This window comes from Camelus bactrianus, chromosome 4 (assembly GCF_048773025.1).
Source record: "Camelus bactrianus isolate YW-2024 breed Bactrian camel chromosome 4, ASM4877302v1, whole genome shotgun sequence".
Taxonomy (NCBI): Eukaryota; Metazoa; Chordata; class Mammalia; order Artiodactyla; family Camelidae; genus Camelus; species Camelus bactrianus.
Window position 1 is genome coordinate 41,486,073 of NC_133542.1, and position 15,686 is coordinate 41,501,758.

At 35.8% G+C, this 15,686-nt stretch overlaps 1 protein-coding gene across 4 annotated transcripts in view; it reads left to right on the forward strand.

The window, feature by feature from the left end:
• The window catches only part of CEP78 (centrosomal protein 78), a 42,897-nt gene that overhangs the window by 1,687 nt on the left and 25,524 nt on the right, over positions 1–15,686 (forward strand). For 3 of the 4 annotated variants that reach the window (XM_074361737.1, XM_074361735.1, XM_010953133.3), the window contains exons 2-11: positions 1,645–1,817; positions 1,912–1,984; positions 3,046–3,149; positions 4,935–5,109; positions 6,902–7,015; positions 8,707–8,771; positions 9,062–9,173; positions 11,495–11,630; positions 12,818–12,863; positions 14,238–14,366. In XM_074361737.1, the coding sequence (XP_074217838.1) occupies positions 1,645–1,817; positions 1,912–1,984; positions 3,046–3,149; positions 4,935–5,109; positions 6,902–7,015; positions 8,707–8,771; positions 9,062–9,173; positions 11,495–11,630; positions 12,818–12,863; positions 14,238–14,366 (1,127 nt within the window). The remainder of the gene's footprint in view (positions 1–1,644; positions 1,818–1,911; positions 1,985–3,045; positions 3,150–4,934; positions 5,110–6,901; positions 7,016–8,706; positions 8,772–9,061; positions 9,174–11,494; positions 11,631–12,817; positions 12,864–14,237; positions 14,367–15,686) is intronic. The other variant, XM_074361736.1, reaches the window with a different exon arrangement.

Consider the following 15,686-nt stretch of genomic DNA (forward strand, 5'->3'; position numbering starts at 1 on the left):
GAGAGACAGAATGGATGGGGCCTGGTAACCAGATAGAAGAGGGGGAGCAGCAAAGTTGGGTGGGTGACAGTTTACAGCAGCATCTTCCTGTGAGATACAGTGAACAGTAAGAAGGGAGTGGGGGTAGGGAGAGGATCTTACTTCATCTTCAGTGTTTAGAGGGCCTGGTAGACAAGTCTCTGCCCCAAGGTACAGAGCTGAGCTGTTTGGGAAGACAAGTGTTTGAAGGCATGAAAGAAACTTAAGTTACCTACAAAGAGGATCCCAAAAATCATAGGTCTGAGAGATGTTTTTTAAGTGGTCACACTCAAGTATGTGTATAAATTGAGAGAAAGTAGCCAGCAGAGGAAGAGTGTGAAGATCTAGGAGAGGAAGTGATGGTTGACTGATTTTTAAAAACCTGAATACTTATCGTGTTCCTGGTCCTTTTCTAGGACCTGGGTTTCACACCGTTTGCTATCTCTTCTGCAAGGACAGTTCAACTCATCCCCTGGTGGAGAGAAGTCAGATTATTCTCTGCATCTCATTCAGGTGTAGGAACTGTTCTGTACCACTGAAGGGGCTTAATCAAAGCAATAACTTAGAAATCAAAAGAAATTACAGCTGGAAGGGACCTTAGAGTCAAGGCCACTGTACTTAATTTTGCCTAATACTTTATACTGAAAGTAAGACAAATTTATTGCAGAGCTCATTCACTTCAGAGTTCCTTCATGGAACCTTCTTTATCTCTTGCATCCATTGGGTCTCACTTGTAGATTTTGGTCTCCTAGATTTGCTTCTTCATCCTTACCACGTTTTGCCCGGACTATTGCAGAAGCTCCTAGCTGGTTTTGCTGCCCTGGGCTCAGTTCCTCTAAGTTCATCTGCCTGCTTGGCTTGAGTGATCTTTGAAAATGAAAAGATGTGTTTAAAATAATGCTTATAATGGCTTGCCTGCACAGGATTAGTGCTCATTTGTTGCACGGCTTGTGTTCTGCAGATAGGCATGAAATCTAAAATGTGCTCTGCCAAGCTTCATGGGGCTATTTGGCCCTGAGGAAGGGGTGCTTTTTCTAATCTAGCTGAAGTAGGTGCGTTTTTCTAATCATTCTGTTTATCTAATTGGTCCTTTAGCAGCGGGGCATCTTTTCCTAACCAGTAGAGGCACCCTTACAGAGCCAGTGGTAGTCCCAGTGCTCATTACCTATGGGATAAAAGCCATACTCTCTCCTAGGCTTGCTTCCACCAACATCCGTATTTTAATTTCTGTGTCTTCCAGTTGCACCCTGGCCTTTAGTCATCCCCACCTGCAGTATTTACAGTGCCCAGCAGGTGTCAGGCTTGGGTGTCTTTGCACAGGCACTCCCTCTGCCCTTAATGCACCTCCTGCTCTGACTCTATGTGGTCTTGTCTTTCTAGGTTCAGCTTCAGGGTTATCTTGAAGCCGTCACTTAGGCATAACTTTGTTCTTCCGTAGGAACCTCTGCACACATAGGTTATGTTTCTGTATCTCCTGTGGTTGAAGTTTTTAGTTTACACATGTCCCTCCTTGAAAAGGGCTTTAAGGGCAGCGGTCATTTCTGATCCTTAGCACAGAGCAGATGCTTTTTAATGATGATAAAATGTATGATTGAAATCACTAATTTTACACTAACTTTGCTTTAGGGTGTGACAGAAATAAAGTTTGCAGAAGTCGTGTTCCTGCGATAAGAAATAAAGATGTGACCTTTCAGTTGTGTAAAGCCCTTAAATGCTGTTTAAGTGCGTCAAGTGCACTGAGGAACCTGGAGCTAAATGGACTGGTTCTGAGAGAGAGAGATTTAACTGTTTTAACAAAGGTAAGCTGCCTTCAATGTGTCCTGTGAACATTTGATAGTTGCTTTTGGGGGAAACTAAACCAATAAATTTTTAAACTTTTTCTCCCCACTTAAGGGATTGAATAAATCAGCTACTTTGGTGCACCTGTCTCTTGCAAATTGTCCAATTGGAGATGGAGGTTTAGAAAGTAAGTTTCAGTCTTAAGTCTCTTCCCATCACACTGGTCTCTTGATTCCCTATACCCCTTACTTCCTGTCTGTACCTTTTCTTGGTGCTGTCTCTACTTGGATTGTCTCCTGTACTGCTCAAACCTTAGTCCAGTCTCATTTGTACCATGAAAGTTTGTCATGCTAGATACTCTCTGAATTAATTTTACTTAAGGTTGTGTTAAGCTACAAACCACACAGATACACACTATTTTATATTTTGTTTTTTGTGTTTGCTCATATTTTTATGGTTTCTCTTCAAGAGATATTATGGGAAGGAAAATAGCAAGATATAAAAAGCAAAAAAATCATCATTATCTTTAGATTGTTAAAACATCAATCTGCAGTCATAATTATAATGAACTGTGGTATGTATCAAAATAGGAAATATAAACATAGTACTATAAGAGTATATAACAGGCCAGCAAACTCAGGGGTGTTGGTGGGGTATATCATGGACCTAATCAAGAGAAGGTGACTATTGGTTGGGGTCCTGAAGCATTAGTGTTTGTTCGCTGTGCCCACTAGTAGTCTGGAGGGTAAGGAAGCCTGCATTTCCATTTCAGGGAACAGAGAGTTTGAGGTCCTCTGTCTCATATTGCATAGCACCTAATAAAATTCTGGATTTATGGTTGACATTTAAATTTTTGATTGATAAGATTGGGATGTACCATTAGAAATGAAAATAAGAAGAGTCTTATACTTTTTAGGTTTTTCTTTTTTTCCCCCACGTCTCAAAGGATTTGTTGTACTTTATTGAGTGATTGGGAATAAAATTTGAAGTAATCAGTGTATTCAATTTTAGTATGTAAATAAAATTAAACTGTTGCTGTAAACTGGAATAATGCTTTGTTACTGACATATTTTAGAATGCACCAATTCATCAGCTACCTGTTTGGGAAGATTGTAGACAGTGATTTTAAAAATGTGGCTATACACCTCCAATTGACTCAAGAAAAGCAAATAAGTCAAGATTGACCAATGTATAGGCTCTTCATCTTATTGTGTGTGTGGTTTGTTTTTTTTTTTTTCCCCCTTTTAGTTATTTGTCAAGGTATAAAGAACTCTATCACTCTTAAGACAGTAAACTTCACTGGGTGTAATCTGACATGGCAGGGAGCAGATCACATGGCCAAGATCTTAAAGGTGATTTTATGTTTAAATTTTCATGAAAACATATGTGATTGAAGCACATTAATATGTTGATACAAATGGCAATAATTTTTGTCTTTTGATACATGTGAGTGCAGCTTTAGTTTTGTTGAAAGACTATAACCAGTTATCAGTTTGGGGTTGTACCATTGAGTAAAGGTAGTCCACTCAATCTTAGAAATAAGAGATTTAATATATAACACACAGTAAGTAATACTTTGATGTATTTTAATTATTGAAACATTTATTGTGGTACTGTGAAGAAAGTATGCCATTATAGTCTTCAGGACTTAATCAAGTATTTATTAGGTGCTCTAATTTATAAACTAATAAAAATCACTACGTTAGCATTTTGTAAATATAGTTTTAAAAATTATGTCTTAACAACTTTACAGTGGTTATAATCACTGTGTTTAAACCTGAAAGTACTTAACAATTGGACATGAAGCCTTTTTAATAATTTGATGTTACAGATCAGGGATAGGTAAACTATGGCTGGTGGGTCAAATTCAGCCCATCACCTGTTTTTGTAAAGAAAGTTTTTTGGAACATACAACATGCCCATTGTTTGCATGGTAACTATGACTACTTTCACCCTACACCAATGGAGTTGAGTAGTTGCAACTACAACTTGAGTAGTTACTCAAGTTCAGTTGAGTAGCTGAAAAAATTTCAATTTAAATCTAAAAATTTAAAAATTCTTTGAGCCTGTACAGGGCAAGTCCATTGACCCCAGGGATAGAAAATGGTCAAGAGCTTGGGTGCTGAAGCCAGATAGCCTAGGTACAAATTCCATCTCTTGGATTATAGCTGGTGACCATGGAGAAATTACTTTACCTCTATGCCTCATTATGAGGTTTAAATGATAAGTAGTACTTGGCACATTTTAAGCACCTCGAGTTTGCTGTTACTTTTGCTTGTTGCCTTTATAAGTTATTGTTAATAGAAGAATGACACTAATGATTTTCCTTTCAGAGTGTCAAAGAAACTTTGAGTCTTTTATTCATTTAAGAATGTATTAAGATTTTCTTCCTTTGAAGTCAGTGTTCCCTGTTACCAAAATTTATTTTATGAATAAAAAGAGCTGAGTATGTCCTTAAGACAAGACTTGTGGTTAAATGTGAAACCATCAGTTTCCTAAGGCACATCAAACTGACTTTGCATAGTCTAGGCTTCCAAAGTTGGTGTACGTACCCTAAGTAGCATGCGAGATCCATTTTGTAAATACAGTTTTTAAAATAATGCCTTAGGAGTTAGGAGAAGAAAATATTAGAACCTTTCTAACTTACATCATATCATTTTAAAAAAAAATCTGTGTAATTTATAATGTATGTAAGTTATGTGTATAGAACTTCTTGTATATAATTTGTTAATAAATAACATCAATATTAAAAAGTTTACTTGTGGGATGCCCAATCAAGTGTTTGGAGACCATTGGAGGACAGAATGATAAAATTTAGAGACTCAGCAATGATAAAATGTAGAACCAATTACCTGCATTGGCAGATAAGGAAAATAAAATCCATAAACTGTAATTGAGTTGTCAGAGTTTACGTAACTAATCAAAAATAGGCCAGTGGCTAGAGTCTAATCACTGACAGGAGAATCTGGGTCACTGGACTCCTAAACCAGAACTGACTGTTTAATTCTTAGGTTGACTCTCCTGGCGCAGAAACTTGGTATATATATGTAAATCTCTAACATAATAAGCCATACTCAGCAGGCATACCCTTTTTCCTTATTCAAGCATCTTAATTTCATCCTGTTAAATCTCTGAAGTATCAGACCATCAGAAGGCACGAAGAAACCTGGGCTGAGAGTCTTCGTTACAGGAGACCTGACCTTGACTGCATGGCTGGCTTGAGGCGCATCACTCTGAACTGCAACACGCTCATTGGTGACCTCGGTGCAGGTGCTTTTGCAGAATCTCTTAGTGAGGATTTATGGCTTAGAGGTAAGTTCTAAAATTGAAAATACTGAATTTTTAATATTAAATATGGTTAGCTTTTGGCTTGATACTGTTGTCATAGGATTTTTTTAAAAGCCTCATTTTCCCAATTGCTTTTATTTTGCATTTAAACTTTATCTAAAAGTTGCATATATTCTTTATAGAAAATATAGGGTAACAAGAAAATAGAATTACCTATAATCTTAGTACCCAGATACAATCACTGTTCACTTTGGTGTATATACTATACTGTCAGTCTTTTTTTTTTTTTTTTTCTTATAAACATATTTATACACTTAGGGATTACAAAAATAGAATTGTAGTGCACTTACTGTTTCATACCTCTGCTTTTTTTACTTAATGATGTATCATGTAGTACTCCATTATATTGATGTTCTGTTGTTTAACCAGTTCTTTGCAATCAGATTTAGAGTTTGCTTTTCCCTGTCAGAAACAGTGTGAACACGTTGTATATATATTTCTGTGTCTTTTGGGATTACTTCTGTAGAATATGATGCTAAAAGTGGAATGACTAAATGTGGAATATTTTTACGACTTTTGATACATGTTGCCAAATTGCCATCCGTAAATGTTGTGCCAATTTATAGTCCATTCCAACAGTGTATGTGAGGCCTACATCCTCACAAATACTGGTTTGTGGTACTTGCAAAAACTGTAAAACTACAAAACTTGTTCTTCCCCCTTTTTATGCAGGTGGAATTTCTCCAAATTTTATAACTTTTTTAGTTAGTATACCATAAGCATCTTAACAAATCAATAAATTTACATCTGCTACATCATTTTTAGTGGTTGTTCAGTGTTACATTATATAAATCTGCCATAATACACTTGGTTATCCATTCTTCCATTTAAGCCCTGTCCAGTTTTTCATTTACAAATAGTACTCTGATAAACATCCTTGCTTACACTCTAAAGAATGCTTCAGGTTAAATTATCATAAAGAATTGTTGGATCAAAAGAGTGTGCACATATTAAGGGCTTTTGTTACAGGATCTTGGCCTAATCTGATAGGAGAATAACCACATTTTGTTTTATTTTGTATTCATTTGATTTGCTAGTGAGATTTACTGGCTATTTGTATTAATTTGGCTAGTTGGTTAATTATATTCTGTGTCCATTCTTCTGCGGTAAAAGTTTGTAAGAGTTGCATCATTTTTGGTCAGATCCATATGTTTGATTTACTATTTCTGTGTGTCATGGGTTTTGCAAGACTCTAGTTTTTTAATGTAATAATATACATGACACTTTAAAAAGAAGGACTCATGATAGTTTCCTTTCATGTAATATTTTTTATACCTGTGCTTTCATGATGATCCTTTTGGTTTAAATGAGTAGGTTGTTCAACCTCGTAACTACTAGAACTTATTCTCATTTGTTGTTTTTTTTGAATGCAGTGAAATTTCTGAGCCCCACCAGTTTTTGCCTGTGAAGTTTGCACTGCTGCTGCTGCCCTTGCTAATTATGAACTAATTCATTTTGTGATGTTTTTCACTCAATGGTTATATAAAGTTATTCTTCAGTTCTGTAATTGTAAAATATCTTGGTGATTTATTGGTACTCAAGCCAGGGTAATCATTGCACATTCAAGAAGAGTTTTTTAATTGGATTTTGTGTTATGTGTGTGCTTATATGACTCTGTTTTTTTGGAATACCCAAAAGTAAAAACTAGCCATGATTGGTCTTGTGTAGGACTCTTCTACACACACGTAAATGAGAGTCGTCTCTATGTTAAATCTGTATAGGGTAAGCAAGTGACCTTTTTGTCTTTCATCATAAGCACTTGACCTGCAGCAGTGTGGCCTCACCAATGAAGGAGCTAAGGCTTTACTCAAGGCCCTTGAAACCAACAGAACTTTGGTCATTCTGGATATAAGAAAAAATCCACTTGTTGGTATGTGGTCACAATTTTTTAATTGATAACAAATAGCAAAACAAAAAGAATTTGTTCATGTATTGACAATTTTTAAAACCTAGTGAGTTTACTTTCTTAATCTTATACAGATGACCCTTGAACAACGCGGGGTGCAGTTGAAAATCTGGGTATAACTTTACAGTCAGTAGTTCTGCATCTGTAGATTCAACCAGCCTTGGTTCCTGTAGTTTTCTAGTACACATTTACTGCGTGTGAGTGGACCTGTGCGGTTCAGACCCATGTTGTTCAAGGGTCAGCTGTACTTTTCTAATATTGTACTTCCTTTATGTTTTTAGCAGATAATTTACTAATTAAAATGAATTATGCTTGTAAATTGTTCTTGGCTGCTACTCTGCATAGAGGTAAACCTAGATAATAAGCCTGCTTCTACAAAGAGCATTATTTCCTTCTTGTGGAATCTCTGAATTTTTGGAAAGAGTACTCTATTCACTTGTCAGTTTAACAAGTAATTTTTTGAATACCTTCGTGTGTGAGAAGGTGAGTTTAGGCACTAGGGATATAGCAGTGAACCAGATAGACAAAGTCTTGCCTTCATGGAGCTTACATTCTAGTAGAGGAGTCCAGATAGAAATGAGTAAACAGATAAGTAATGTAGTTTTAGATAGTAGGAAGTTCAAAATACCTTAATGTAAGGAGACTGAGGGGGGCAGGTAGGTCTACATTGGATAGGCTAGTTAGGGGACATCGTCACTGGAAAAGAGACATTTGAGTGGAGACCTGAGTGAAGAGAGGATCAAGCCATGGAAGGTCTGGGGGAAGCACATTCCAGGATAAGGAAGCAATGAGTATGCAGGCATGTAGGTGGAAGGAGTATTTAACGAAAAGCAAGGAGGCCAATATGGTGAGGAAGACTAGGGTCTGCTGTGAGGTCAAGGAGCTAACCAGGGGCCTGATCTTGTAAAGTCTTGAAGGCTTGAGTAAAGATAGGGATTATTCTAAATGCATAGAGGGTTTTGAGCTGGAAAAAAGGCATGATCCAAATAGTGTCTTGGTAAGATGACCCTGATATAAAGAGTAGACTTGAGGGGATAAAGAAGAGAAATGGGGAGACGAAGTAGGGCACTGTCACCACGGTCTGAATGAGAGATGTTTATGGCTTAACTTAGACTAGAAGTTTGGAGCAAGTGAAAAGTGGTTGACTTCAGGTTGTGTTTTGAGAGTGTAGCTAACAAGACTTGCAGATCTATTAGACGTGGGGTATGAAGGAGATAGTAATAAAGAGACAAGTCCCAGATGATTATGTGCACAACTGGGTGGTACCACTTAGAAGAGGGCTGAGAGGAGGAGCAGCTTTGAGGGAACATCAGGACTTTGGTTTGCTATCTTAATCTAAGTGTCTAGACAGTGCTCAGATTCTCTGCTTTCTATCCAAAGTATCCAAAGCCACTTTAGATACAAAGTGTTTGTGTAAATTTGACCTTTGCTGCTGCCAAAGTAGCAGCCATTGAAGGCAGTCTGCAAGGTGGCATCTTAGATTTTTGAGGAAGAGATTAAAATACACAAAGGGAAAAGTAGATGTATAATTACATAATGTAAATTTCATGTTTAATTTTGTGGGAAAAGCAATAATGTGTTGGTTTTTGTTTTTAAATGGGAATAGCCACTTACTGGGGAAACAGTTACTCTAATTTCAATTTATTTCACTTTAGATCATTCTGTGATGAAAGCAGTTATCAAAAAAGTTCTCCAGAATGGAAGGAGTGCCAAGTCAGAGGTATATCATGTTTTAGTTCTCTAGGAACCATTTCTCTTTAATTGCTTGTTTTTCTTCCTTTTTCTAATAAAATAAAATTATCAAGGTACTTTTCTGTCATCTTAAGTTGTTAGTCAAATCAAATGGCTTTTCTGTTTTTGAAAATACTGTATGATTCTTTAATTTAGGTTACCAGAAATGCAGATTGAAAGCATTTTACTAACTTAGCATATCTTAATAATTTCCAGTTGAGAACAAAACCTCATAAATTACCTGTAACTGAAATGGCTTATTTATTATCTCTCTCTCAGTACCAGTGGATAACTTCTCCATCAGTGAAGGAACCATCCAAAGCTGCCAGACAGAAAAAGAGAACTATAATTTTGGGAAGTGGTCGAAAAGGAAAAGCTACTATTAGAATCGGTAACCCTTTTCTTTACTTTTTTTTTTTTTAATGCTACTAGAATTTATAGTCCTTTTGCATTCTGATGTGCTGAAATTAATATCTCTTCTCATGTGATACTGGTAACAACCGATGTTATATGTCTGCATGTTAGGAGAATTATAATTGTTTTGGTACATATTATGAGAATTTTTAGAGTATAAAAACACTGAATGAAATTAAAGAGATGTTAGTATTAACCAACTTCATTGTTTGAATTTTATAGAAAGTTCATTATTTTGAAAATATTTCCTGATTGATGATTAGTTCTAATACTTTGCAGTTAAGTTTGGGCTGCACTGTGACAGTTTTAGCAATGGTGCTTTTGAGGGATGATTTTTTTTTTTTTTTAATGAAATGAAATTTCTTCCCAGTTTCAGTTTTCCTGTTGTTTCCTTCTTTGCAAATTCTTACCTAGAGTTATTGAATCAGGTAATACCTTGCTTCTCTCAATGACTAAAAAGACTTAAAATATATAGAATCCTTATAAAAGATTATGCAAAGAAGCTTATTGACCTAGATGGAACATTTTAGAAAAACATTTTCTAAATGTTTAATGTATGTTTAATTTTCCAAATAATACTTAACCCAGGATTTTAAAATTAAGCCTATAATTTTGTGACCAAATGTAATAAAAATCTTTTAAAACTCTTTAACCACCAATGACTTAAGTTTCACATCCTCTTGAATATATAAATTTGATATAATCCAGTTCTACTGGTACTTTTATATTGTTTCTAAGTGACCTTAACTGTCTGTTTTCTGGAACACATTATCTTTAGTTGCAAATAGCATTTATTTTTCATAATAATAGTGAATGGCAGAGTGGCATTATATAAATATATATAAATAAAACATGTGTATATAACAGGAATTTTCTAATTTTAGTACCTGGTGGTATGTTGTAGGGGTATCATGGAATAAGAATAAAACAATTTAAAATTTTTTCTTATTTAGCATGATAAAGCAAAGTGGAAATGTGACTGAAGTTTACAAGCTCACTGAGCTTTTTTAAGAGTAATTTTATTTCTTGGGCTTTTTTTATTTGCCTCAGTTATTTGGAGACATAGAGGTAAGCCAATTCAATGTCTGCCTATATAGTTAGATCCAGGTGAATATAGGGGTTAAATAATTCTGTGAATTGTGTCACATTTATATTGTAATTATGTATGCAGAAAAGAGACTGGAACTTTTGTTAGAATTTTTTTTATCTCCTAACAAAATAAGTGTAATTTTTAAAAATTTTAATTACAAAATATATTTGCATTAGTTTCTGAAAGGAAAGTTATACACATACAAACCACATACATAAAACATTCTTTGAGGGTAATTAAGTTAAAAAACAAAAAAAGAATAGCAAGATGAACTGAGCTTCTATATATTTTAAGAGGCATGTAAATTTGTCCAGAGAAATCACATAGAATCATGCGGTGATTATCAATAAGGTTGTTCTGTATTACCACATACACGTTACCACATTTACATGCCATCCTAATGCTGCTAAAGTAGGTCTTGTATAGTAGATTTGAAGGATTAATAGAACCATTTTAACTTATGATGCTTGTTTTCAGTAACAGTAGAGAAAATTAAGTATTTAAATGTGAATTTGAATACATAGTTTGTTCTAAATAAAATACTAACATGTAGGTCTAGTTTTTACTACAAATACTTCATGTAAAGATACTTGACTCTTCAGTACTGAAATGTAGGTTAAATCTCCACATTTCCCTCTTTCATCCAATGGATTTCATTTGGTTTCTGTGTGTTTTCTATATGAAATCAAATCAGCAGTGAAGGTCAACACTTACAGGAGGGTAACATTGGCTTACCTACCAGCCAGCAACTTGAAATCTCATTACTTTGATTGTTTTAATCTTAAACTGAAATTTTGGTCTAATTTCAGAACATTCTGTTTGTCAGGAGTCATGGGTGTATCTTTGTTTCTCTATCCTTGAGATTCAGAAATGCCAAAAGTGTTCTGAGATTCAATAAACTTGAATGTTTCTGCGTGATATACAAAATGTGTCATTCTTTGGGGGATATTTTTTATTTATTTTTGCATGTCCTGCACATCTCAATACTTATGTTTTAGTTAAAATAACTTGTTACTGTAGAGAACTTAATACTTTTAAAAATTGCTGGCCTGTGTAAAACGTTGTTACAAAACAATCCTGTTTTTAATGGCTTTGACATCATTGTCCAGTGCCTGTTGGATTCCTTTCAAAGTGTACACATGTGATAATTGCTCTGTAGAACCTTTGGTGCATCTTGATTCCTTCTTTTCATGCGTTCTCAAACATAGGATTGGCTACAAAGAAACCTGTGAGTAATGGAAGAAAACAGTCCGTTGGTAAAGAATGTTATGCTCCTGAACCTTTGCCCCCTGGTGTGTCTGGTTTCCTGCCATGGCGTACTGCAGAACGTGCAAACAGGAACAGGTAGGGTGTTTTCATTCCCTGTCTTTTTCAGTCATTCAGAATTCTTTATTTTGGAGCTGCTATTATGTGGGAGGTCTCTGATAGTTTCTATAGGAGAAGATAACTCACACATGGCTTCTGCCTAATGAGTCCTCTAAGGAAGAAGAACAAAAACTAATTATAATCGGGAGTTTCAAGTTGTTTCTCAAGTGTCACAACAGATGTAACCCTATGGGAATCAAGAAGAGACTAAAATTATCTCCAGTTCTGCAAGTGAGAAAGATTTCATTAAAGGCAGGTGTAGGTGAAGCAAGCCCTTCAGCACAGAAGTGGGAATTTGGATATGTAGGAATGGGGAAAAAAGACATTTTATGGGAATATTTTAATGCAGAATGGATGAGAAGTATGGATTAGACCTAATCTAAATCAATTGGCTTAACTTTGTGAATCAGCTTTAGTGAGTCAAACTAGACTTAGCTTGCTTTAGCTGATTACTTACCCAAGAGATAGCTGTTCATAGTAATTTTTGTTATAGCAGTGTAAATAAAATTGTTGAATTATAGCTTTAGGCTTGCTAAGTGAAATAGATTGCTATAGATTATTTTCAAATGACTTACTGCTAGTATTCAAGATATTGGGGATTAACAATTGCTTAAGAAAACAAAGAGAATGATTTTAAATAGCATTTGAAGTAGGTACTGTGTAAAATATCTGTTCATTTGCTCACATTAAATTGATGTTTATAATCTCCATTGGACAACTACTCTTTTGCAAATGGTAATGTGAATTACTATTGCATAAACTATAGTGTTAAGTCACCAGTTTCACTAGTTTCACAACTTTGTGGTTTCATATCTTCTTCTTGAGACATTTACTAATCTCAGGTCCATCCTTATCACAAGAAGTTATAAATTAGAAAATGGTTACTTTCACCAGTTAAAGAAGTTAGACTGAAATCTCAATCATCCTGAACCTAGGAACTGAAGGGACCTCTCGGCGGTTCAACGAGTTATCATAAAGCTGGTCTGCTAAATTCTGTTCAATTTTCTCCATGGCAGAGCCTTCCAGGTCTTTATTTTGAGCTTATTTATTTTTATACACAATTCTATAGTGGATATTTTACATAATACTGATTAGTTTTATTAACTAGGATTAACAGGTGACATATTTACATCAAATATAACTTCATTTTGTTGATGTCTTTTCAGGGGTTTTCCATTAATCAAAGCTCGTGATGTATGTAATCAGTTGCAGGTATGTTGTTCTATTTCTAATTTATAGCGGGTTTAAGTGAGAAAAGTGAAGGTCATTCTCTTTGCTTTTTAAACTGAACAGAGCCTTCCAAGAAGCATTTCCCTTTCTGAAATAAATCATCTAGAACTTGTCGGGTGGCTCTGCCAGCGCCACGGCGGAGTTGTGTGGATATGGGCCACTCTGGGAGCCTCAAGGTTACGTCTGTAAACAAGGAAGCCGTTTCTGCAGTCCACAAATCAGCTGTTACCCAGTGAAATGAATTTGACTGCCATTTCTGATCCCACACTTGGAGCTGTCATACTCAAGAATGTCCATATGCTTTCAGAAAATGTTGACTAGGGGCTCTCTGTACAAGTTCTGATCTTAAAGCCAATATAGAGCAGCACATCCCAGAGCCTCTGCATCAGCACTTCTCCCTCTCTCACCAAGGCCACACACAGTCCCCCTCACACTGCCTCAGGGTCTTGGAGCAGATTAAGCCTGTCAGCACCAGATTCTCCTTCCCTGTTGTCGTGGCAGACTGATGTTGCTCTGTGAAAGGCAGCATGGCTGAGGTGAGAGGAGAGCACCCTGGCTGTCAGTACTGCCCCCTCGCATGCCCAGAAGAAGGGATGCACGCCTCGTTCCACCGCTGGGATTTTCCTATCCTGCAGGGCTTGCTGCTTGTCATCAAAATGATATCCTAGTGACTTGTCTTCTATTCAGTTATATAATCCCAGCACACTTCTTTTTGATCTGTAGACTTTATGGGGTTGTGATCAGGTCAGTTTTTAAATGTTTGGAAACATCATATTGAACAATGTTCCAGTGGCAGTGAAGGTTGACAGGAGAATGGTGTTACTGTTATGCTAGTTTTAGCTTAAGGATGATGAGAAGATGATGTTTTGATGGCTCAATTTTAGTTGTGTATGTGATTTATTTTTTAAAACTCTCATGTTTGTTATTCAGAGTTTAGATACGTTGACTTTCTAATTATTCATCTGATTCTTTATCAGTCCCTTTACCGATGCATTTTTCTCCTAGAAGCTACATTTTCTTCCAGTTTGTGTCCAGTGATGAAGAATCGATTTCTCATTTGTAGTGTAAAGTTGATCTGAGAGAAAAATGTTTGCCCTGGCTCCTCACATGGCTTCTGTGGAAGAAAATTAATAATATGGGCAATTCTGAAATTAATCTTAACCATGTACAAGAGAATTCTCTAGAGTAACACAGCAAAAATACGTTAATGTAATTTTACTTTGTCATTGCTTGTTTTAGACTAAGGAGCAGTGAAAGAGATTTGTAAATAATAACTTGATACCTCAGATCACTTTTGTTAAATGTTCTTTAATGTTTGGCATCTGGTTTATATTTTATACAACTTCTTTCTTTAAGCAGTCAGAATTTCCTGTGACTGTGACGGTAGAGAGTCCTTCCTCCTCAGAACTCGAAGAGGTCGATGATTCTTCAGAAAGTGTTCAGGAAGAGCCAGAGAAAATCAGCGTAAAGCAGGAAGCACTGCAGGTACAGAGTTATCACTTGAAAGATACAGAGGAGATGATTGTTCAGATGGAAGGCTGATTGCACCACTGGGCAGCTTGTGTGAGGTTCTGTTCTCCCTCCCATCTGCATCGTATCCCCCTTAGCTTAGACCAAGGTGACTGATGGACGTTTGAGCTCTCAGAAATGAAAATCAAAATATGTGTTAATAATACATTTCCCTTTCCTTAGAACCATAGAATATTAGACTTAGGGAGACCCTTAACGATCATAAGATAACCTCAAAGAATTTGAGTTTGAGTGAATGCAGTCAGCTGATTCAGTGCTCTTGTTTCACAGATGAGAAAATTGACAGTTCTAGTTGACCTCCCTTTTTATAATAGGAAAATAGGATTTTGTTTTTAATAAAGTTAAAGTTGAAAAAAAGTTTTGATGCTGATATTCTCCTTACCTAAAATAAAAAAATACCAAGAAGCTACACTGTATTGCCTAAAAAAGCTGGCATCTAATGTCATTCCATACTGTTTTGTAAACAAAAGAAAAATTGATTTTCATGACAAATTTTTGTACCTCAAAAATAACGTGTTCGTTTTATTTCAACTTTAATGCAGAGCTGATGATTTGTACTAAATAAGGGAAACTCCATTTGAGGGGACCTTGTCTTTGTGCTACAAAGTCCATGTTTAATTTTTAAATTATTTTAATATTTTCTTTGAGTATAAAACTTGACAGATTTAAAACTAGTTATCCTATTATTTTAGGACATGGAAATTATTACTTGACTTTCAGAAGGGAAAGTTAGATTTTTATTTTTAACTAAAATTAATAGTAATAATATAGAGAAATTTTAAAGTATTTAGAAAATTGTAGAATGTTAGAGTAAGAGGAATCTATAGTTCATATAGAATTACCCCCTTTTCATCTTATAAATGAGTGCCTACAATTTGTTGCACTTAAGTGATTTATTAGTAAGTTGCAGAGTAAGACAAGACCCTAGAGCATCTGTCCCGCATTCATTATCTTTTCAGGTGTGTTGTATTCGTTTCCTTCACCAGTAGACTAGGAGATTGTATTTCTAAAAGTGATTATAGACGTTGGGGAAGACCAGGGTTAGAAACTGACTACGGAGTACTTTATTCAAGGTGCACTGAGAACTTCTTCAGCTCTTCTCCATTTTGACATGACACTAAAATGATGGTATCAAAGTGCTACATACATAAACCCACAACAGTCAAGACAAGAGATTACTGCATGTTTTTGAAAGGCGGAAGAGTGTGAAACTGAAGCAGCAGAGCAGAGGCAAACCATCACCTAGAGTAAGTACAGGGACTGCCTGCAGCTGAG